The 21,102-nt window shown below is 45.2% G+C and overlaps 1 protein-coding gene across 6 annotated transcripts in view; it reads left to right on the top strand.

Moving 5' to 3' along the window:
• The window catches only part of LOC143284775 (hepatocyte growth factor receptor-like), a 231,207-nt gene that overhangs the window by 149,600 nt on the left and 60,505 nt on the right, over nucleotides 1-21,102 (top strand). For all 6 annotated transcript variants that reach the window (XM_076591767.1, XM_076591766.1, XM_076591762.1 and 3 more), the window contains one exon: nucleotides 3,796-3,923. In XM_076591767.1, the coding sequence (XP_076447882.1) occupies nucleotides 3,796-3,923 (128 nt within the window). The remainder of the gene's footprint in view (nucleotides 1-3,795; nucleotides 3,924-21,102) is intronic.

Genomic DNA, 21,102 nt, shown 5'->3' with positions numbered 1-21,102 from the left:
TGCCGCCACTGAAGACATTGACAGGACTCACCCCAAGCACGGAAGTGGAGGGGTATCAAAACTGAGGTCACCATGAGAGCAGATCATGAAGGGCCACAGACTTTGCGACTGTTTTGTTTATATTGATGATGATGAAGGAGGAGGAGGAGGACGATGACGATGATGCTGTGGAGGTCCATTTTGGTTTGGGACTGCGTGACAAAGCTGTACTCTACACTTCCTGTCATAATACTATCCCGGCGTTAACCAGGCCCAAGAGATACAGACACTTGCAGTGTTGGTCAGGAAATTAGAGCAACACACCCAAAGACGCATCCTTGAAGTGGATGACACTCGACCGTGTGGTCCCAGTCTTCCCATTTAAGCCCACAGCATACTCAACTCTGGGTAGGAGCAGGCCACGGGCCGAAAAACCCACCTCCGCTGGGATACGAACCCGCGTCTCCCAGCCGTCAGTCCGCGACGCAAACCACTTCGCCACGGCGACTGGTTGACATGAATGTTTTTGTCTGAAGCCAGACTGGGCTGGATGTTAAAGTTCATTGACACCAAAGTGATGTGTAATATGCTTATCTATGTGCCTTTCTAGCGGTTTTAAAAGAATAGGAATAACGGACATTGTGGTGTATAGTTTGAAGAATCTGAGGTATCCCCAGATTTGTAAATTGGGATAACATTTGCTCTTTTGAATGCTTTTGGAAAATAATGTATGTTCATCGTCGTCGTCGTTGTCGTCGTCGTCGGCCTCCTTCCGCCTCGAGAGACGATGGCTGCACCAGAAATGTAGTCACTGCCGGGCATTGCACTTCCTGCAGTGGCTGTGTAGACAGATGCTGGAGTGGTAATCTCTACTGCATGTGGGTCATGTTCGTTTATTCCTTTATAGTCTGTTCATCTAAGATGATAATATTAGACTGAAAATAAATGATATTACCATCACCATCATCACGATGAGTAAGTTCAATTGCATTTAAAGCGTTTTTAGCTCCGAGTTTTGCAAGATGATCTGCACGTTCATTAGAAATAAGCCCACAGTGTGAGGGAATCCAACACATTTCAATATTAGTTCCTCATATTTGAATACAGTGAATAAAAAATCTTATTTCAAAAATAGTGTTAGAAATTAATGTTTGTACAACTTGATTTGATAGAATGCAGAACTGATTTTGAATCGACACAAAATAAAACATTAATCAAGTTTTGGGGCAGATCAATTAGATATGTTAATGCCGTAAGAACGGCAATTAATTCAGCTGTGCGGAGGAAAGTTAACACTATTCTTGTGGAAATGTTCTAACATGACTGTGGAATTTTTTTTTTCTCGAGTGATGAGGAGCTAGTTACTCCAAAACAAAATTTGTTTCGTCCAACTTGTCCAACAATATCGAAAACACCGCATCTAAATTTTGTCAGTGCCTGTTTAATATATGAATATTCATTTAAATCCATTGCAAAAATGGTATCATACTAGTTGAGATTTTAATGGTTCTGTATAAGAAATGCCATCTTCTGTCAACAACTCTCTGCTTAAAACATTTCAAATAACTGTTTTTGTCTTCCACGTCTTGATTATCCCAGACAAACGAAAATCCATACTGGCTAAAACGCAAACGTTTAAGAAATGATGCCCATGTGCACTTACCTTTACAGTCAAAAGTATACCGCTTTTAAAAAGCTTTAAACGGAACCTGTCATAATTCATACGAGTTAATCTTTTTTCAGTACGATATGGACTAGTTTACAGAGAAAAATATGTTCAAAGCAAACAAATGTAATTTTTCTGTTGGTAAATATTTCTCAAGTCCCCATATTTCCGCTCCATATTGTAAAATCGGTTGTTCCTGTGCATCAAATAGTTTCGTAAAAGGTTTCACTGAGTTATTTTCAGATTTGTACAAAATGCTCAAAATACCCAAAACTGCTGCCTTTGAAACCAAATCGTGACATGGAAATTTGAAACTCAACCTTATTGTTAAGTAGATACCAAAGTATTTAAATGTGTTTACAACAGACTTTTTTTTTCGTTGCCATTATGCCATCTTTCATGAACAGGTAACCCCCTTACGAAAGAGCATAATATTACTATTTTCTACATTTCCTTTCAACTGAAGTTTTTCAGCAGTATTGTAGAGACTGTTTAACCGAGTCTGTAGTCCGACGGCAGTTTCAGGTAACAACACAATGTTATCTGCGAAAAGAAGTATAACTAACTCCACAAGAAATTCTTAATGGGGAGTGATGGCATAGAGGTAACGCGTCCGCATAGGAAGCGAGAGAATCTGAAAGCGCTGGTTCCAATCACGGCTCAGCTGCCGATATTCCCCCCACCCACCTCCACTAGACTTTGAGTGGTGGTCTGGACGCTAGTCATTCAGATGAGACGATAAACCGAGGTCCCGTGTGCTGCATGCACTTAGCGCACGTAAAAGAACCCACGGCAACAAAATGGTTGTTCCTGGCAAAATTCTGTAGAACAATCCACTTCGATAGGAAAAAACAAATAAAACTGCACGCAGGAAAAAAATACAAAAAAGGGTGGCGTTGTGGTGTAGCGACGCGCTCTCCCTGGGGAGAGCAGCCCGAATTTCACACAGAGAAATCTGTTGTGATAAAAAAAAATACAAATACACATACAAATATAAATGAAAGTGAACCATGTCTGCAATTATTTGTTATATCTGACTCCAAGTCATATACCTATATGAAAAAAGATTACGATACCGGACTACATACATCTCACAACGTATTTGCATGGCATACAACTTTGTTGGTTTCTTCGGACATCTCCAAGTTGAAACTTGTACTTCAGTAATATGGAGAATTCAGAATTCAAATGTGTATACGCATACATCAACACGTGCATACACGAACAAAAACATCTACATATACACGCATATACACACATGAACGCACGTATCTACACCCACACAAATATCTCTCTCCCATCCACAACGGTCGGACTGTCATTCTGTTCTTTTGCCCTAGCCTTTTTTCTTCTCGCTGTATTCCCTGTTGGTTTCTTTTCCACCACAGGTTCATTCTTTTTGCTTTTGTTTCACACTGTTTATATCCTAGTTCACTTGTGTCGAAATTCTCGTGTGATCATTTTCAAACTTCTAGCTGTGAAAATATATATCATTCATTTAGAATGCGCATGTGTCAAAACAGGACTTTTGTAAGATCTTATTATTGTCCCGTTTTCTATCATTGTAATGTATTGTAACTTGTTTCAAATAGAATAATGTTTAAACGATTAACTTTCAACTGAAGTGAAGTAGCAGCCTGATGTAAAATGTTTAGATGTTTATCAAGACAACGTCATCAGCCAAAAGCTGTATAGATATTTGTAAGAAGTCCCCGATAAACCGTGATCCATGTTTTCCATACCTAATAACTTCCGGAGCTAATTCATTAATGAAAGGAGAGAATAAAACAGTGCTATATACGTCACCATGCTTCTCACCAGTACATTGAATCTCCACACCTAACCTTAGCTTTTACACATTTATACATGTTTATTAAACATTTTGATAGTTTTCCATGAACATCGGCTTTTTGGGGGATAACTCTGTCAGTGGTATCCAAGCTTTCTCAAAATGTAAACATGCTTTCGAGGGAGACAGACAGAGAGGGAGGGAGTACTAAGAGAAACAAGGAGACAAAGAGAGAGAGAGCAAGAGAGTGCAGATGACGAAGAACACAGACAGAGAGGAGAGACCCAGACAAGACACACGGAGACAGACAGAGACAAGCAGCATGTCAATGCTAACAAAGTAATGGTGTGTTGTTCTCCAGGCCAGGCACCAACTACATCCCGGACGTGCTGCAGGACTACCAGGACCAGCCACAGGCGGAGGAGGAGATGATGGGGCTGACCCAGATCACCGTGGTGGACATCAACGGGCAGACTGTCTACGAAGAAGGTATGGTGTCAGTCAGTGTTCCTTTTAGTGGTTGTACTGCTACTTTTAGTCCTACCCCGCGCATGGGACCTCCAAGTTACGTTTGCCTAGCGTGTGTTAGTTTCCTTTCATTTCTATTACTTTTATTAAAAACAAGAGAAGCAAGGCCTTCAAGACTCACTTGTGATACACTTTTAAAAAAATCTAATCGTTAAAATGTGTTCTGTATTTGTTATTGTAAAGCTTCGCGATTAAAAAAAAAAAAAAAAAAAAAAAAATCCTAACCAGATTCGAACCCCGCGTGTTCAGGTGAGAAGAAACTGCCTTATCCATTACACTATCGTGGCTCCTTAACTGACGTTCTAAAATTTAAGATTTGAACATACTTTTTTACAAGGGCGATAAATCAATTGCGGTATTCGGAGTGAGAACGCTGTTTAAATCATATTATTCTGGTGTATCTTGGGCATTCAAAAAATCTTTAAGGGCAATAAAAAATTATTTTTAATGGCTATCACCGCAATCACACTGCAACATTTAGCCGTTTTCACTAGATCTAGATAAATGAACAAGTTTAGTTACAACCGCCGGGAATTTGGTACGACACGATCGATTCAATTTCTCTTTTATGTTCATTCTAGTTTTATAGTTTTAAAGTTGATATGAAAATTTAGTATTTTGTTAAACTAATAACATGTAGAGCCAAGTACAAGTACTTCTAAACGTCGTAAGAAGTGAAAAGGACTTCATTTTGAGAAAAGTCAAAACTGGAAATTTTTTCGTTTCATCGCGATCAGTTCAAGGGTATTAACTCGCATGGTTTACAATTTTTAACTGTGAATTCCGACTGATTCTGTGAATATTTTTATGGCAGTTTGGGGCATAATCCAGTAAGTGATGAGGCGTTCACAAATCTTTCTCTGAATAAATATTTAACGGTCTCCTTCTCCAACTGTCCATCACATGTTATCGTGTATTGTCCATTGAATATAGGATTGAACGGGCAGGTCAGCAACTTGAAACAAAATGGCGTCGTTCGCGTTCGCGAAGAATATGAGCACGCGCTTTGAATGTGTATAAATATATGTAGCAATTGATTTTTGCCCATGACCTTCAGGGCTCAGCCAACAGATCTGTAAAGTCCACTCGTCATATTGATTTTAGTATTTTCCGAAAAAGACCACTTGGGCGAATGAACATAGTGAAAGCCCTGTACACTGAGAGTAAAACACACAAGCTTTTTTATGTATCGAGTATAATTTCAAAATGTAATGTTTAAGATGAGAAAGATCAGTTTAAAGCAAATTAAGTCCCCTAGCATTAATTACGGAGTAATTTCCCTTTTTTACTATCTGCACCAAAACGTTTGCAAAATAAATAAAACTTCCATGCTTTGCAAAAGAAGTTCCTGTTTGAACAAAAAATAATAATAATGACTGCTCTTGTTGTTGTGTCAGAATATCAGATCGAAGTGCCAAGTTTAGAGAATACAAAAAATATAAATATAACAGTAAATACAGTTAGCATATAATCAGGCTTCATTTTTTTTTTTTTTTTTTTTTTTGCCCATCCCAGAGGTGCAATATTGTTTTAAACAAGATGACTGGAAAGAACTGAATTTTTCCTATTTTTATGCCAAATTTGGTGTCAGCTGACAAAGTATTTGCAGAGAAAATGTCAGTGTTAAAGTTTACCACGGACACACACACACACACACAGACAACCGAACACCGGGTTAAAACATACTCACTTTGTTTACACAAGTGAGTCAAAAATGAATTACTCTACAAATTTTTGACAAGGTAAAAAAAGACTAAATGTGTCGTGTCAGCACTGCGTACACATGTACTGTCTGGTGAACCAGACAAGATTCCATGGTGACTACACTCCAGTTTATGGCTTTATACACGCTGTATATTATATTTTGTACGTAGTGCATAAGTAAAAAAAATGGGGAACACTTAAGACAGGCTACTCTACGAATTTAAGTTGACACATGGCAGATGTGCATCCAGTGAACACCCATAGCGTACCTCTTGTTCACAAAGACTAGTAGAGATGGTTTGTTGAAATGACAGTTCCAAAACGATATTTACCAATCATAAATCCCGCCAAATGCCAAATCTGAATTGTCCATATTACTGAAGTACAAGTTTCAACTTGGAGATGTCACACGAGAATTTCGACACAAGTGAACTAGGATATAAAAAGTGTGAAACAAAAGCAAAAAGAATGAACCTGTGGTGGAAAAGAAACCAACAGGGAATACAGCGAGAAGAAAAAAGGCTAGGGCAAAAGAACAGAATGACAGTCCGACCGTTGTGGATGGGAGAGAGATATTTGTGTGGGTGTAGATACGTGCGTTCATGTGTGTATATGCGTGTATATGTAGATGTTTTTGTTCGTGTATGCACGTGTTGATGTATGCGTATACACATTTGAATTCTGAATTCTCCATATTACTGAAGTACAAGTTTCAACTTGGAGATGTCCGAAGAAACCAACAAAGTTGTATGCCATGCAAATACGTTGTGAGATGTATGTAGTCCGGTATCGTAATCTTTTTTCATATAGGTATATGACTTGGAGTCAGATATAACAAATAATTGCAGACATGGTTCACTTTCATTTGTATTTGTATGTGTATTTGTATTTTTTTTTATCACAACAGATTTCTCTGTGTGAAATTCGGGCTGCTCTCCCCAGGGAGAGCGCGTCGCTACACACAACGCCACCCTTTTTTGCATTTTTTTCCTGCGTGCAGTTTTATTTGTTTTTTCCTATCGAAGTGGATTGTTCTCTCGCTTCCTATGCGGACGCATTACCTCTATGCCATCACTCCCCATTGAGAATTTCTTGTGGAGTTAGTTATACTTCTTTTCGCAGATAACATTGTGTTGTTACCTGAAACCTCCGTCTAGAATACTGCTGAAAAACTTCAGTTGAAAGGAAATGTAGAAAATAGTAATGTTATGCCCGTTCATGAAAGATGACATAATGGCAACGGAAAAAAAGTCTGTTGTAAACACATTTAAATACTTTGGTATCTACTTAACAATAAAATTTCCATGTCACGATTTGGTTTCAAAGGCAGCAGTTTTGGGTATTTTGAGCATTTTGTACAAATCTGAAAATAACTCAGTGAAACCTTTTACGAAACTATTTGATGCACAGGAACGACCGATTTTACAATATGGAGCGGAAATAATTCCAGTCATGTTATAACATTTCCACAAGAATAGTGTTAACTTTCCTCCGCACATCTATGAATAACTAAAGTGGTTAACATTAAGCAATATTTCTATTTAAATTTCTCGAGATGTTACACAAACTATTGATTGACAATGTATCCCGTTCATACCTCAACGGCTCAATTAGAATTTACCATTTTACTGTCCTGGGGCCGTATTCAAGATAAAATTCATTTTGCCTTCAGGCAAGCTACCTTTGACATGGTAAGGACCCGCGGGTACAGTTTAACGTGAAGGCCAAGTTATCTTCATATTCAAGACACGCGCGGTGCTCTCAGGCAGCTAACCCATCGTCTAAGAAATCCCGGGGATTCTCGTCTGTGCATGCTCTTTTACTTCACACTGCACCACAGTGTGACAAAAAATAAAATAAAATAAAATAAAATTTAAAAAAGCTTCAGTGGCAAAGCATTGATGAGAGTCAGCAACTTGTCAAATCTGGGGCCCACTTTCGCATTCTGACACATTGTCCCTGCTTTTCAGCTACTTGCAGAAATAAATGGAGTGAACAGTTTCGATGTTCTTCGAATTTCGGGCATTCCGTCATTTATCATCTGCAGAGTGCACTTACTTCGCAGCTACACACGTAATAAGTCATGTGGACTATAATGACGTCTGCCAGTCTCGATACGTCAATTTTGAGTGCTTAGCGAACACAAAAAGTCACTCCTCATCTTCAAGACACAGGGCCGTATTCAAGAGACCATCGTGCTTGCGGGTAAATGTGTGCCTGCGGGAAATCTGCCTGAGGCAGGGCAAACTGCCCGAGGGTTAGCAGTATCAGGTATTCAGGAAGGCAAGAGCCTACCTGAGGTTCTGCAAACCTGAAGGCAATTTACCCTTACTATCTGCCAAAGGTGACTTCCCACAAAGCAGAGGTAAATATGGCTGTAGTGTTGTGAAATCTTCCTTTGTTTGGGAATTTTGACCTTATAAAACACTTGTCTTGTAATGCTGGAAGGAGCGAGGTGCAGAATAAAAGTCTCTGCAAACTCATTCAAATTCATGTGTTTATTATATAAGTGAGTGTGGCTCATGCAAACAAGCAAAACAAGCAGCAGTTACAGCAACTGCGACGCAAACACTATATTGGCGATGAGGAGTGACTTTTTGTATTCCACTTAAATAAACTTAAATAAACCTACTGGTCTGTTGAAAAATGGAGGCCTCACCCCTGTTATACATTGTACGAAACTATGTCATACGAAACCATGTCAATGGTTGGGCGGCTTTGTGTGGGAAGATCTAGAGAATAAACAAGAAAGATCCACACGCTCTGGGTTGTGTCCATCTGTGTCCATTCTATCATAAATACTGTATCATACGAGTATTTCATGGTGGCAGCGGTGGGATACTGGCAGTTCAACGCTTCTAACCACAAGTAAACATAAACGTTTGAAGAAAACGAAAAAGACGCTAAATCGCCATTGTATAGATCAATGCACAATACAAGAACAGTTTGTATAGCTGCGATATCTCGACGTGACATAACGATGATGCAAAACGGCGCTGCTATGACGTCTTTTATCGCCAAAGAGTAACCCACACGATACGAGACAGACTGGTGACACATCAAACAGACGTAAATATCTCTCTTGCAGCCATACACATTACACAATCATGGCTGCTGCACGCATATACCTCAAATGAATTGGGCTACTGACAATCACGAGGAAGCTTTACAATTGTTCAAAAGCAATATCTCCGTATACTGTGAAGACGAAGAGATCGAAATGAAATGAAATTATGGTGCTTAGAGCCTCGCCGACCACTAAGGCCATCTCAAGGCTATCGCCGCGTTAATAACTACTACAAGGATAAAAAAAACAACCAATTAAAACGAGTCACCACTTCAAACTTTCCACTCCAAAGTTAAAAAAAAACTTCCATAGTTTAAAACCTTCAAATCTGGTTAAAAATGTTCACTTCTTTTAAGAAGTCCATCAGCGCCCACGGAGGGACATCACGAAACAAAGTCTTCAAAGAAACCGCCGTGTAACGTCATGCAGATCCCAACAGTCAAGGAGCACGTGTTTCACGGTGAGAGGCTCATCACAGGGAATGCATCGAGGGGCCTCTTCCCCCTTCAACAAGTAAGAATGAGTAAAAAAAAGTGTGCCCCGTACGCAGTCTGCACAGCACAGACTCCTCCTTTCTGTTCTTCACCCCCGAAGGGAGGGTCTCTTTTAGGTCCGGACGGATCTGGAAGAGCTTGTTGTCCGTCTGGGTGTTCCACTCCTCTTGCCAAAGATCCTTAACGTAAGTGTTCACCTTCCGCTTCATGTCTGTATATGGTACAAAGGATCTGGAAAATTCTTTCTTTACAGCGTTCCTGGCCAGCAGGTCCGCCCTTTCGTTACCACGATTGCCAACATGTCCAGGAACCCAGGCCAACACAACCTCGTATCCTTTCTTCGTTGCAAGAGTAAAATCTTCATAAAATTCCAGCAGTTTGGGATGAGTAATATTCCTGCAGGCAATCGCCTCCAGGGCTGACAGGGAGTCGGAAAAGATCATGAATCTCTTTTGTTTCGAAGAGAGAACCATTTTTACCGCCAGAACCAGTGCGGTCAGTTCCGCAGTGTACACCAAGCTGTCAGACAGGATGTGTTCCGTTGAGGGCCGGTCAGGAAAGGCGGGACAGAATGCAGATGCAGCGACTCCGTCCTCTGACTTGGAACCGTCAGTGAAGATACTTTGAAAAGTGGGGAATTTGTGGCAGAGTTCCGAAAAGTAAGTTCTGTAGGCCAGAGAACTGGTGGTGTCTTTACGGTATGAGGCCAGATCGAATCGGACCTCAGGTGTTGTAAAGGTCCATGGAGGGCTGTCAGGGAACTTAGAGAAATCTGAGATGCCACCGACATCCAGATCGGCATTTTCTAAGTGCGGCTGAATGCGGAGTCCGAGAGGAGGTATGCAGTTTGGGTTGTCTGTAAATTTCTTATCGAAAGGGTTGTTGAATACAGCGTCGTAAGCAGGGTTTGTAGGTTCAGAAAACAATTTCAAATAATAATTCAGGGTCAGCTTCAGTCTGCGGTTGGAAAGAGGCGGTTCCCCCGCCTCTGCGTACAGGCTGTGCTCAGGGGTGGTGCGGAAAGCACCTAAGCTGAGACGGAGCCCTTGGTGGTGTACAGGGTCCAACAGTTTCAGGTAGGACGGTCTGGCTGAGCCGTATACTACACTTCCATAATCCAGTTTGGACCGGACCAGGGCTCTGTAGAGGTGCAAGAGAGTTCTCTTATCAGCACCCCAGTTCGTGTGTGCCACAACTCGGATGATGTTCAGGGCTTTTTGGCAAGATACTTTCAGCTGTTTAATATGGCTGAGGAAGTTCAGCTTCTGATCAAAGACGACCCCTAAAAATCTAGCTTCCTTGACCGCCGGGATGGTGGATTTTCCCAGACAGATTTCAGGGTCCGGATAGAACTGGCGAAAATTATGAAAATGGATGCATTCAGTTTTGGAGGACGAAAATGTGAAGCCATTCTCCTCTGCCCAACACTGGATTTTGTTGACGCAGAGCTGAAGCTGTCGCTGGATGCTGGCATACGTGCTGCCAGTTGCATATAAGGCAAAATCGTCCACGAACAGCGAGCTGTCCGATCCCTTCTGAACGGATTGAACGATGTCATTAATTTTGATGCTGAAAAGAGCCGGCGACAGGATGCTCTCTTGCGGGACACCCAGCTCCCGCTCGTGAATGTCGGACAGGGTGGTGCCGAGTCTCACCTGGAATTGTCTGTCTTGTAAAAAATTGTGGCGAAGAGATCGAGAACGATAACAAAAAAGCGCTCAAGATCTTGCGCGGCATAGGTGACGAGGGCACCAGACGACTGCAAGTGTCCGGCCTGTGAGAGGAGGACAAACGCAAACCAGACAAGCTGTGGGAGTTCTTCGAATCCCAACTCAAGCCCAAGATCAACTTCAGAGTCCACCGCTTACATCTGATGGAGTGTCGGCAACGCGAGGATGAAACTCTGGATGATTTCATCCTGCGAGTGCACACTCTGGCCATGAAGTGCGAGTTTGACCAAACAGAGATGGAAGAGAGACTGATAGAACTGACTATAGCATCCACTCCACTTGAGGACTTCCAACGCGACCTGCTGGGAAAGGCAAAAGGGTACAAGCTGGCCGACGCTCTTGCTGAAGGCAGACGATACCAAGCCATAGTTGCCGGATGCAGCAAGCTTCAGCAACTCAACCCTAGCACAGGGGAACACAAGCTCGACCTGCTTAGCGACAAGCACGTACAGAAAACCAGGTCATGTGGGAATTGTAATACTTCCCATGATCCACGGAAATGCCCAGCGTTCGACAGCACCTGTCACCATTGTGGAAAGAAAGGACATTGGCGATGAGCATGCAGAGAAAGAGAGAAGACCTGGCCCGCATACCAAACAGTGATAGCAAAAAGAAAACCAAAGGCAGAAAGAAAATTCACGACATGGCGTCGGAAACTGAAGACACAAGTGATGACGACATTCAACATGACACAATCAACATTTCCAGCGTCCGTAGTGAAGCTTTCACAACGATGGATGTCGTAGCCCCAGGAAAGACGGGCAAGATACCAATTAAGCTGAAAATTGACACTGGGGCATCTGGTAACAATCTAACTCTACAGACATACAGGAAGCTGTATGGAAAACGTGATCCATCCAAAATTGTCACACCTGTCAAGAACACAAAGCTGACGGCGTACAACGGGCAGAAGATTCCTTGCCATGGTAACCTCGAGCTTGAGCTCAGTCACAAGGGCAAGCTCACTAAAGCCAAGTTCTACGTGGTAGACGTAGAAGGCCCAGGCATCATCAGTCTGCCTACCTGTGAGAAGTTGAGGTTGGTGACTATCAACTGCAGCGAAATCAGCATAACAGACGTTTCATCAGTTGAAAGCCTAAAGCAGGCTTACCCAGGCCAGTTTGACACTCTTGGGGACTTCCAAAACCCAGCCCAGCTATACACCAAACTGGGAGCAGAACCCTCCATCAATCCCCCAAGAAAATGTTCTGTGCACCTCGAGGAACAGATAGAAGAAGAGCTGGAGAAAATGGTTAAGCAGGGAGTCATCCACAAGGTCAAAGAGCACACAGACTGGTTCTCCAGCCTAGCCTACTCAGTGAAAAAAGATTACTCTCCGTATCTGTATTGATCCCCAGAAGCTCAACGCAGCATTGAAGCGATGTCCCCACAAAATCCCTACGCTAGAAGAGATCAATCCCAAATTCACTGGATCGTCAGTATTCAGCAAGATGGACGCCAAGGCAGGGTACTGGTCAGTCCACCTCGACGAACCAAGCCAACTGTTTACCACGTTCCGAACGCCCTTTGGTCGTTATTGTTGGAAACGACTCCCCTTTGGACTGCGTGTATCGCAAGACATTTTTCACTCCCCTTTGGACTGCGTGTATCGCAAGACATTTTTCAAGCAAGAATGGACGAGATCCTGGAAGACCTTCCAGGCGTGACCGGCATCACAGACGATGTGTGCGTGCATGGCAAGAATGTGCAGGAGCACGACGACAACCTCAGGCGCTTGATGGAAAGAGCCAAACAGTGTGGGCTCGTTTTCAATTCAGAAAAGTGCGACATACGCAAGGAAGAGATCTTCTTTGGGAATATATACTCCAAGGACGGGATTTACCCAGATCCAGCCAAAATCCAGGGCATTCAGAGCATGCCAATCCCTCAAAACAAAGAAGACTTACAGAGATTCCTCGGCATGATGACGTATCTGTCGACGTTCATCCCAAATTTCAGCAAGGAGTCACAGCCGCTGAGGGAGCTGTTGAAAAAAGACGTGCCATTCATCATGTCAGAAGACCTCATCCACTGCTTCAACAACCTCAAGAAACTGGTGTCATCAACCACATGCCTCAAGTTCTATGACCCAAAGAAACCGACTGTGCTGGAGGTCGACAGTTCCATGAAGGGCCTGGGTGCAGCCATCATTCAGGATGGGTATCCGGTCACCTTCGCATCCAAGTCACTTGACTCCACACAAAGCAACCACCCAAACATCAACCGTGAGATGCTCGCGGTGGTCTTTGGAATCACACGGTTCCATACATATCTCTATGGGAGGTCTTTCAAGGTGATCTCAGATCACAAACCGCTCGAGATGATAGTACAGAAGCCACTGCTCAAAGCCCCACCACGTCTCCAGCGCATGCTACAAAAGATCCAGGGATACGACTACGAGGTGGAGTACCACAGCGGGAAATCCATGACCCTCGCAGACACGCTGTCAAGACTTCCATCCCAGGCGGACAAGACATCCATTGATCTCGACCTCCGTGTGGACGGCCTAGACCTCTCCGAGGACGAGATTGGTTTCTGTCAGTACGACTTCATAAGCTTCACACCCACGAAGCTATATATACCAGCTGCGTGAAACCACCAAGACCAATCCTGTGCTGAACAGCCTGATGGAGACCATAGTTCACGGGTGGCCAGATAACATTAAAGCACTCCCGACAGATGTCAGACCATACTGGTCATTCAGAGACGAGCTAGCAATAGAAGATGGGATCATCTTCAAAGGACAGGAGGTAATCATACCCAAGGTTCTCCAGCAGGATGTACTGAAACAACTCCATCAATCTCACCAAGGCCTAGAGAAGACGTGACTCCTGGCCAAAGAATGTGCGTACTGGCCAAACATCTCCAGAGACATTGAGCAAGTAGTCAGATCATGTGCAACCTGCCAAGAATTCGCGAGTGCAAACCAGCATGAGCCCCTTCTTCCCCACGACATTCCCAACAACCCTTGGAGAAAATTAGGAACAGACCTGTTTGAAATTGAAGGCCACAACTTCCTCCTGATTGCAGACTATTTCTCAAAATACCCCATCGTGACCGAGATGAAAACCACGTCCAGCCAAGCCATAGCAGATGAAGTGGAGAAGGTCATCGCCATGTTCGGACGGCCTGACCAGATTATCAGCGACAACGGGCCACAGTACCAAGGCCAGCCTTTCAGAGCACTCATGGACAAGTACGGCATCGAGCACATTACCTCATCCCCAAGATACCCCCAATCAAACGGCTTCATAGAACGCCAGGTGCAGACGGTCAAGAAGTCCATCAAGAAATGTGACAGGGAAGGAAAAGGTTTCCAGCACGCCATGCTCAACCTCCGAGCCACTCCTGTGGACTCCAAACTCCCATCCCCTGCTGAAATGCTCTTCGGTCGTCCCATAGCCACCCTCCTACCCTCGCGGGTAGCGCCGCTCGCTGAGTATCAACAGTACAAGCTACAGCTGGACGAGAGGCGACAGACTATGAAAGCCAATTATGACAAATCTGCCTCCAGTGACCTCCCCCCACTCTACCCATGACAAGGCATTCGTATCTGGAACCAGGAGACCAAAAGATTGGAGCCAGGGCAGGTGGTGAACAAAGCCTCCACTCCTAGGTCATACAACGTCAGAACGTACACGGGCAGCACACTCCACTGGAACAGGATCGCCCTGCGCGAACGCGTCAGAGGAGAGGAAAGTACCGGCACGTCCGAGTCAAGAGATGCACCGACACAGCAGCAGACCATTGGACCAAAGGAGATACCGGCTACAGACAAGTCGATGTCGGCAGGCAGTCAGAGCTCCCCCGTTTCCCCGGACACTCAGATACTCACGGTAGAGAGCCCTCCCCCACCCAACACCATGCGCTCTGGCAGGGAAGTGAGAAAGCCCCTGAGATACAGGGAAGAGTGACACTAACAGACTGTTCACACACACACACACACACACACACACACCGCAGTACTGAAACAAGGAAACTGTTTTACTTTTCGTGTTCGTTATTTCTTGCATGCACAAGTTATGTGCTAGTTTAATGACAGTTTCCCTGTTCAAGAACAGAACAATTTAATTTTGAGTAGATTGTTTCAATGTTATTAAATTGGATCTTCTGTAGAAAGAAGGGGGGATGTTATACATTGTTCGAAACTATGTCATACGAAACCATGTCAATGGTTGGGCGGCTTTGTGTGGGAAGATCTAGAGAATAAACAAGAAAGATCCACACGCTCTGGGTTGTGTCCATTCTATCATAAATACTGTATCATACGAGTATTTTAACCCCCACCTTATCCTTCTTTTGACTGTGTTCCGGAGGTTCGTACTGTTCGCTGGAGCAAGTGGGTTGCACAACAACAAACTTATTTCACTGCTTACAATATCACAGATGACATGCAGCAGAAGGTGATGCTTCTAATTTTTGGTGGCTCAGATCTAAACGACATTGTTGATACGTTTTCAGAAGATGACTTGATACGTTTTCAGAAGATGACGTCAAACCAGGTGACGATGAGACACATTTCGCCAAGCTGTGCACAGCGATTTCCAACCATTTCAACCCAGAGGCAAATATGGAGTTCCAGAAATATGTTTTGTCACACTGAGCAGAAAACTGACAACATTGACGATTTCTATTCTGAGCTCAAACATCTAGCTGCAACTTGTGGGTTTCACGACATCAACACAGAAGTCACACAGCTGATAGCCAGCTGCAAATCACAGAAGGTGCGTGAGAAAGGACTTGTCAACCCAAAGCTAAGCCTGGCAGACCTACTGACCTACGCACGTACTCTGCGGCTCACCACAACACAAGCACAGCTCATGACAGCAGAAGGCCCACAGTCCGAGGTACATCGTGTTCAACACAACAGACCCCGGGTACGACGTGGTCAAAACGGCTCATCGGGAAAGCAGCAGCAACCCTCATGGCTGTCCTGCTACTTCTGTGGAGGGAACTGGCCGCACCAGGGAGGAAGAAACACCTGTCAAGCGCTCAGCAAGCGCAGCAAGATGATCCATTTTGCCTCAGTATGTCGCTCCAGTCAGCGACTGCAGAATCAAGCGCCTCACCAACAGTCTGCTGGTCAGTCACAGCCTGCCTCACACATCAACACAGTCCATGGGAACACAAGCCAAGTGCAGACATTGACACTGCATATGTTTTTGCTGCATCCAGCGCCAATCTCCCCACATTCCCAGTCACTGTCAATGGGAAATCTTTCCCCTTCTAACAGACTGCATCCATGAATCTGCTGTCACAAGCTGACTACAACACACTCGCGCCGCCGCCCCTCCGCCAGCACTCATCCAAATAGATCACAGCCTATGGCAGTCAGTCCCCAATCCCTGTACAGCTGGATCTCACGGTCAATGTGACTGGGAATGTGGGGAGATTGGCGCTGGATGCAGTAAAAACATATGCATTGGGTTACGTTGCTGGTCAGGCATCTGCTTGGCAGATGTGGTGTAGCGTATATGGATTTGTCCGAACGCAGTGACGCCTCCTTGAGCTACTGAAACTGAAACTGTACTCACAACATTTGACACTGTCATCTCACATGGCCACACCAGCATCAGTGCAACCATATGCGTTGTTAAAGGCAGGGACAGGCCCATTTTGGGCTGGGAGATGAGCAGAGCATTAAAGCTACTGACTACAGTGAATCATATCAAGTCACAAGCAGACCAATACAAGGAGGAATTCCCAGACTTATTCCATGGCGTTGGGCGACTCAATGAGAGGAAAATCGGACTACACATTGACCGTGAGATCCAGCTGGTGGCCCAGCAGTACAAACGTGTCTCTTTTCATGTCTAGCAAGACATCGAGGAGCAGCTCAAGCATGATGAAGAGTTGGGTGTCATCGAATGAGCAACAGGGCCCACTCCTTCAGTTTCACCAGTCGTGGTTGTACCGAAGCCCAAGCAGCCTGAGAAGGTGCGTGTCTGTGTCGACGTACGTGCGGCAAACAAGGTGATACGGCGCGAAAGACATGTTACGCCCACACTCGAGGAGCTGAAAACTATGCTGCCTGGTGCAGAGGTCTTCTCCAAATTATATCTGAACCAAGGCTACAACCAGCTGGAGCTTAATGAAGAGGTCCAGGTACATAAGACATTCGCCACACATGTTGGGCTCTTCTGCTACCGCCGCATGTTCATCGGGGTGAACTCTGACAGCAAAATCTTCCAGGAGACCATGCGCCAAGTCCTGACTGGCCTCAGTGGCATTGTGAACATCAGCAACGACATTCTCTGCTATGGGTCTTCGCAGCAAGACCATGACGCCAACCTTCGCACACTTTTCCAACGCCTCCACGAGAAGGGTCTGACACTGCACGCTGAGAAGTGTGTATACAACTAGCGGTTGCTGGAGTTCCTTGGCCACGTGTTTGGCTAGGAAGGCATCACCCCAGACCAGGACAAACTGAAAGCCATCATCAACCTGTCTACGCCCACCAATGCATCAAAAGTCCACAGCCTGCTGGGGATGATGAACTTCTGCGGAGCGCACAACATCCCCAACTATGCAACGCTGACATATGAGTTGCGCCAGCTGACAAAGAAGGCAACTCCATGGTCCTGGACATCACAACATGATGAAGCCCTGTCCACACTCAGGTGCGAGCTCAGCAAGGCTACAACGCTTGCCTACTTTGACCCCAAGAAACCAACGGAGACCTACACTGACGGCAGCCCCATTGGTGTCTCTGTTGTCCTGACACAGGAGGGTCATGTCATTGAGTTTGCCAGCCAAGCACTCACCACCACAGAACAGCAGTACTCACAGACTGAACGAGAAGTGCTGGCTGTCACTTGGGCAAGTGAACACTTCCACATCTACATCTTCGGAGCCCCATTCATAGTGTACACTGACCTTAAGCAGCTCATTACGATGTTCAACAACACTCGAGCACAGCTGTCCACTCGTGTCGAGCGTTGGGGCCTGACACTGCAGCCCTACGAACTGACCGTACCCTACCACCCTGGGACTAACAACCCTACTGACTACCTCAGCCGCCACCCAGTCGCCTAAGACCCCAGCAGTCAATCTGTGCTGATCGCTGAAGACTACGTGAACTAATCGTTAAAACATCAATTCCCAAAGCAATGACCTGTGATAAAATCGCAGAAGCCACAGCTGAATGCAGTCATTGATGCCGTTACCACCAACCAGTGGCATGTATGCAGTGTGGACATTGATGAGAAAACATTTCACATGCTGTTCTTGTGCCGCTCTGAACTCTGAACTGTCACTCGCCTACAATGCCAGCATCATTCTAAGGGGCCGGCAGATCGTTCTTCCTGCGTCACTGCAGCAGAAAGCTGTCAACATCGCGCACAGTGGCCATGAAGGGACAGTAAAAGCAGTTGCCCTGCTGCGAGAGATAGTTTGGTTTCGCTGTATGCAAGCCACTGTGGAGGCCACGGTCAAGAACTGCATGACATGCCAGATCGCCACGCCAGCCACTGCACGGGAACCGCTGCAGATATCCGAGCTGCCTGAAGCCCTATGGACGGAACTGTCCTGTGAGTTTGGACACCTATCCAACGGCCAGTGCTTGCTTGTGGTCACCAACGAGTACTCCCGCTACCTAGTCATTGACATCATAGACTCCACGTCGGCCAACACAGTCATCCCCAGACTGGACAAGATCTTTGCTGAATTCTGGATGCTGCACATGCTGAAAACAGACAATGGCCCGCCATTCAACTCCCATGACTTCGCAGTATACTGCAATCACCAAGGCATCCACCACCACAAGATCACACCTGAGTGGCCGCGTGCCAATGGAGAGACTGAACACATCATGCGAACTGTGAAGAAAGTGGTCAAAAGCTCCACAATGCCAAACTTCCATCAGGATGTACACTGCTTCCTGCTAGACTACCACACGACGCTACACTGCACAACAGGAGTGGCCCTAGCCACGGTATTGTTCCAGTGCCCCATCAGGACAAGGCTGCCGGAATTGCCAGCTGAACGCCAGGATGACAGTGCCATGCGCAACAGGGACGCAGAGCAAAAAGCTCGCATGAAGCTGTACGCGGACAAGGCATACGCCAAACCCTCCCCCATCGCTGTCGGCGATCCCTTACTTCTGAAGAATTCACACCCAGCCAAGGCTGACACACCCTACAAGCCCACCCCTCTTGTTGTCATCAGCAAGAAGGGAAGCATGCTGACTGCTCAGCGAGGTGCCCAGCGCGTGACCAGGAACAGCAGTTTCTTCAAACCTTCCCCCAGGCATCTCCCGTCAGCTGAGAGTGAGGAAGACAAGGCTGATCCCATAGACGGTGGACCCGCACAGCCGGACACTCACCATGCACACACCACTCCGAGTGGATACCCGTCAGTCAACACCATAAACGTAAAAATCTCCACAGTGTTTGAACTTTTTTTCTTTTCTTTTTTTTTTAGGGGGAGAGAAAAAAAAAAGACAGTAACAGTTGTTACAGTTTTGTTGTTGTTTTTTGTTTGCCGTTGCGAGATTCCAACATTTCAGTGACTTTTAGTTACAGTTTTTGTTTGCCTTGTGAGATTCCAACTTTTTAACAGTTGTTGACTGTTCATGTCAGTTTTGTTACCTCATGTTATTCCTTTGTTTGGGAATTTTGACCTTATAAGACACTTGTCTTGTAATGCCGGAAGGAGCAAGTTGCAGAATAAAAGTCTCTGTTTCTGTTATTGTTCATTGTGGAGGGCTAGGGGGAGAGCAGGAGTGAATCCTACCAGTGGATAATAGACTATATCCAGTGTTTGAAGTGTTCCTACTTCCGTCGTCTTCCTTTGACTTCCACTGACCATCTACTGTCTTCCTTTGGCTCCCACTGCCCGCCTTTGACTTCCGTGGTTTTGGCCTCAGTTGGTTATTACCGCCTTCCTCTGCCTTCCATCGCCAGAGTTCTCTGGTCTTCAAGATTCAACTGGAAATTCTACATTCGTCTTCGTTGTCATACTTCAGTTCGTCGTTTCTAGTCTTGTCGTCTTCATCACCAACTCACCTTCGTCATTGCCGTCGTCACCACTTGTTTTTCTACATCATCGTCGCTACCTTCTGCTTACCCTTGTCGTCATCAGCTTAGTGACTGTGTTTCTGTGTCATCGTCTCTATACATATTCACACTCTCACACACATACTCACTCCTGTGCTTCATCATCGTTTTCCCATGGATTACTTCAGTTCGTCTCAGTAGTGTTTTCCACACTAATGATAGTTGGATCACAAGAGTTCTCGCCATACAATCACGACTGAACACCGTAATGTTGGATTGAACTAAGCATTTATTTTCCATGTGTTCATGACAAGACCGGCTAGTGTGAGTACTCCCAAGTTCCCGTATGTCGGACCTGTATATCGGAAACGACGGAAATCTATTACTACGCGAACGAACGCAATTGACAAAGGCTCCAAACGAACCACGCTATATTTCCCTTCCTTCGGATTGATGGACATCAATTGTCGATAAAATTTAGAGTCTGTGAGGATTAGGAGTGCACGGGCATATTTCAAAATAAACATGATTGTTTTTCAAACATGATGTCTTTTTAGCTTTCAGCAAATGTTCATACCTTGAACACGAATGTTTGTCATTGTGGGCAACTAACAAAACGAAACAAAATGAATTAAAATTGCACTGCCCTTTTTATGAAAACTGGACTGGAAGCCGGTTCAGTCCTGCAACCGGGCTGGTCTATTGATCTGGTGTCCACTGCGGGTTGTCACCAGCAGTGAAGACATCACGGCGGGTGGAGAACCAGGAATGCAGGCTGGACCACGGCTGCTGGCACCACGGCCACTGGCACCAGGGGACCGCTGCTTCGGCGACACCCCAGGGGACTGCTTTGTCGGCAACACCAGGCTCGTACCATCAGAAGATGAGGCGCCAGAGTGAGTAACGGCGCCTGTTGCAGGAACATGAAGACCTCTGGACTGCAGCTTTCTTGGAGACTGCATGTTCTGGTCAGGTTTGGACAGGGATTGCGGGTATAGGAAAGGGAATAATTGGTCAGGATTCAGGGACATGGACTTGGCAGGGGAAGGACCAGGATCAGGCATACAAGACATTGGACTCTGTCCTGCTACCTCGGCTCGGCTGAGCCCTTGATCGACCTGACCATGATGACTGGTGTCTTTCATCAGC

The sequence above is a fragment of the Babylonia areolata genome, chromosome 8 (genome assembly GCF_041734735.1).
Source record: "Babylonia areolata isolate BAREFJ2019XMU chromosome 8, ASM4173473v1, whole genome shotgun sequence".
Lineage (NCBI taxonomy): Eukaryota > Metazoa > Mollusca > Gastropoda > Neogastropoda > Buccinidae > Babylonia > Babylonia areolata.
The sequence above is the reverse complement of the archived record's forward strand: the minus strand, read 5'-3'. Positions and strand labels throughout refer to the sequence as shown.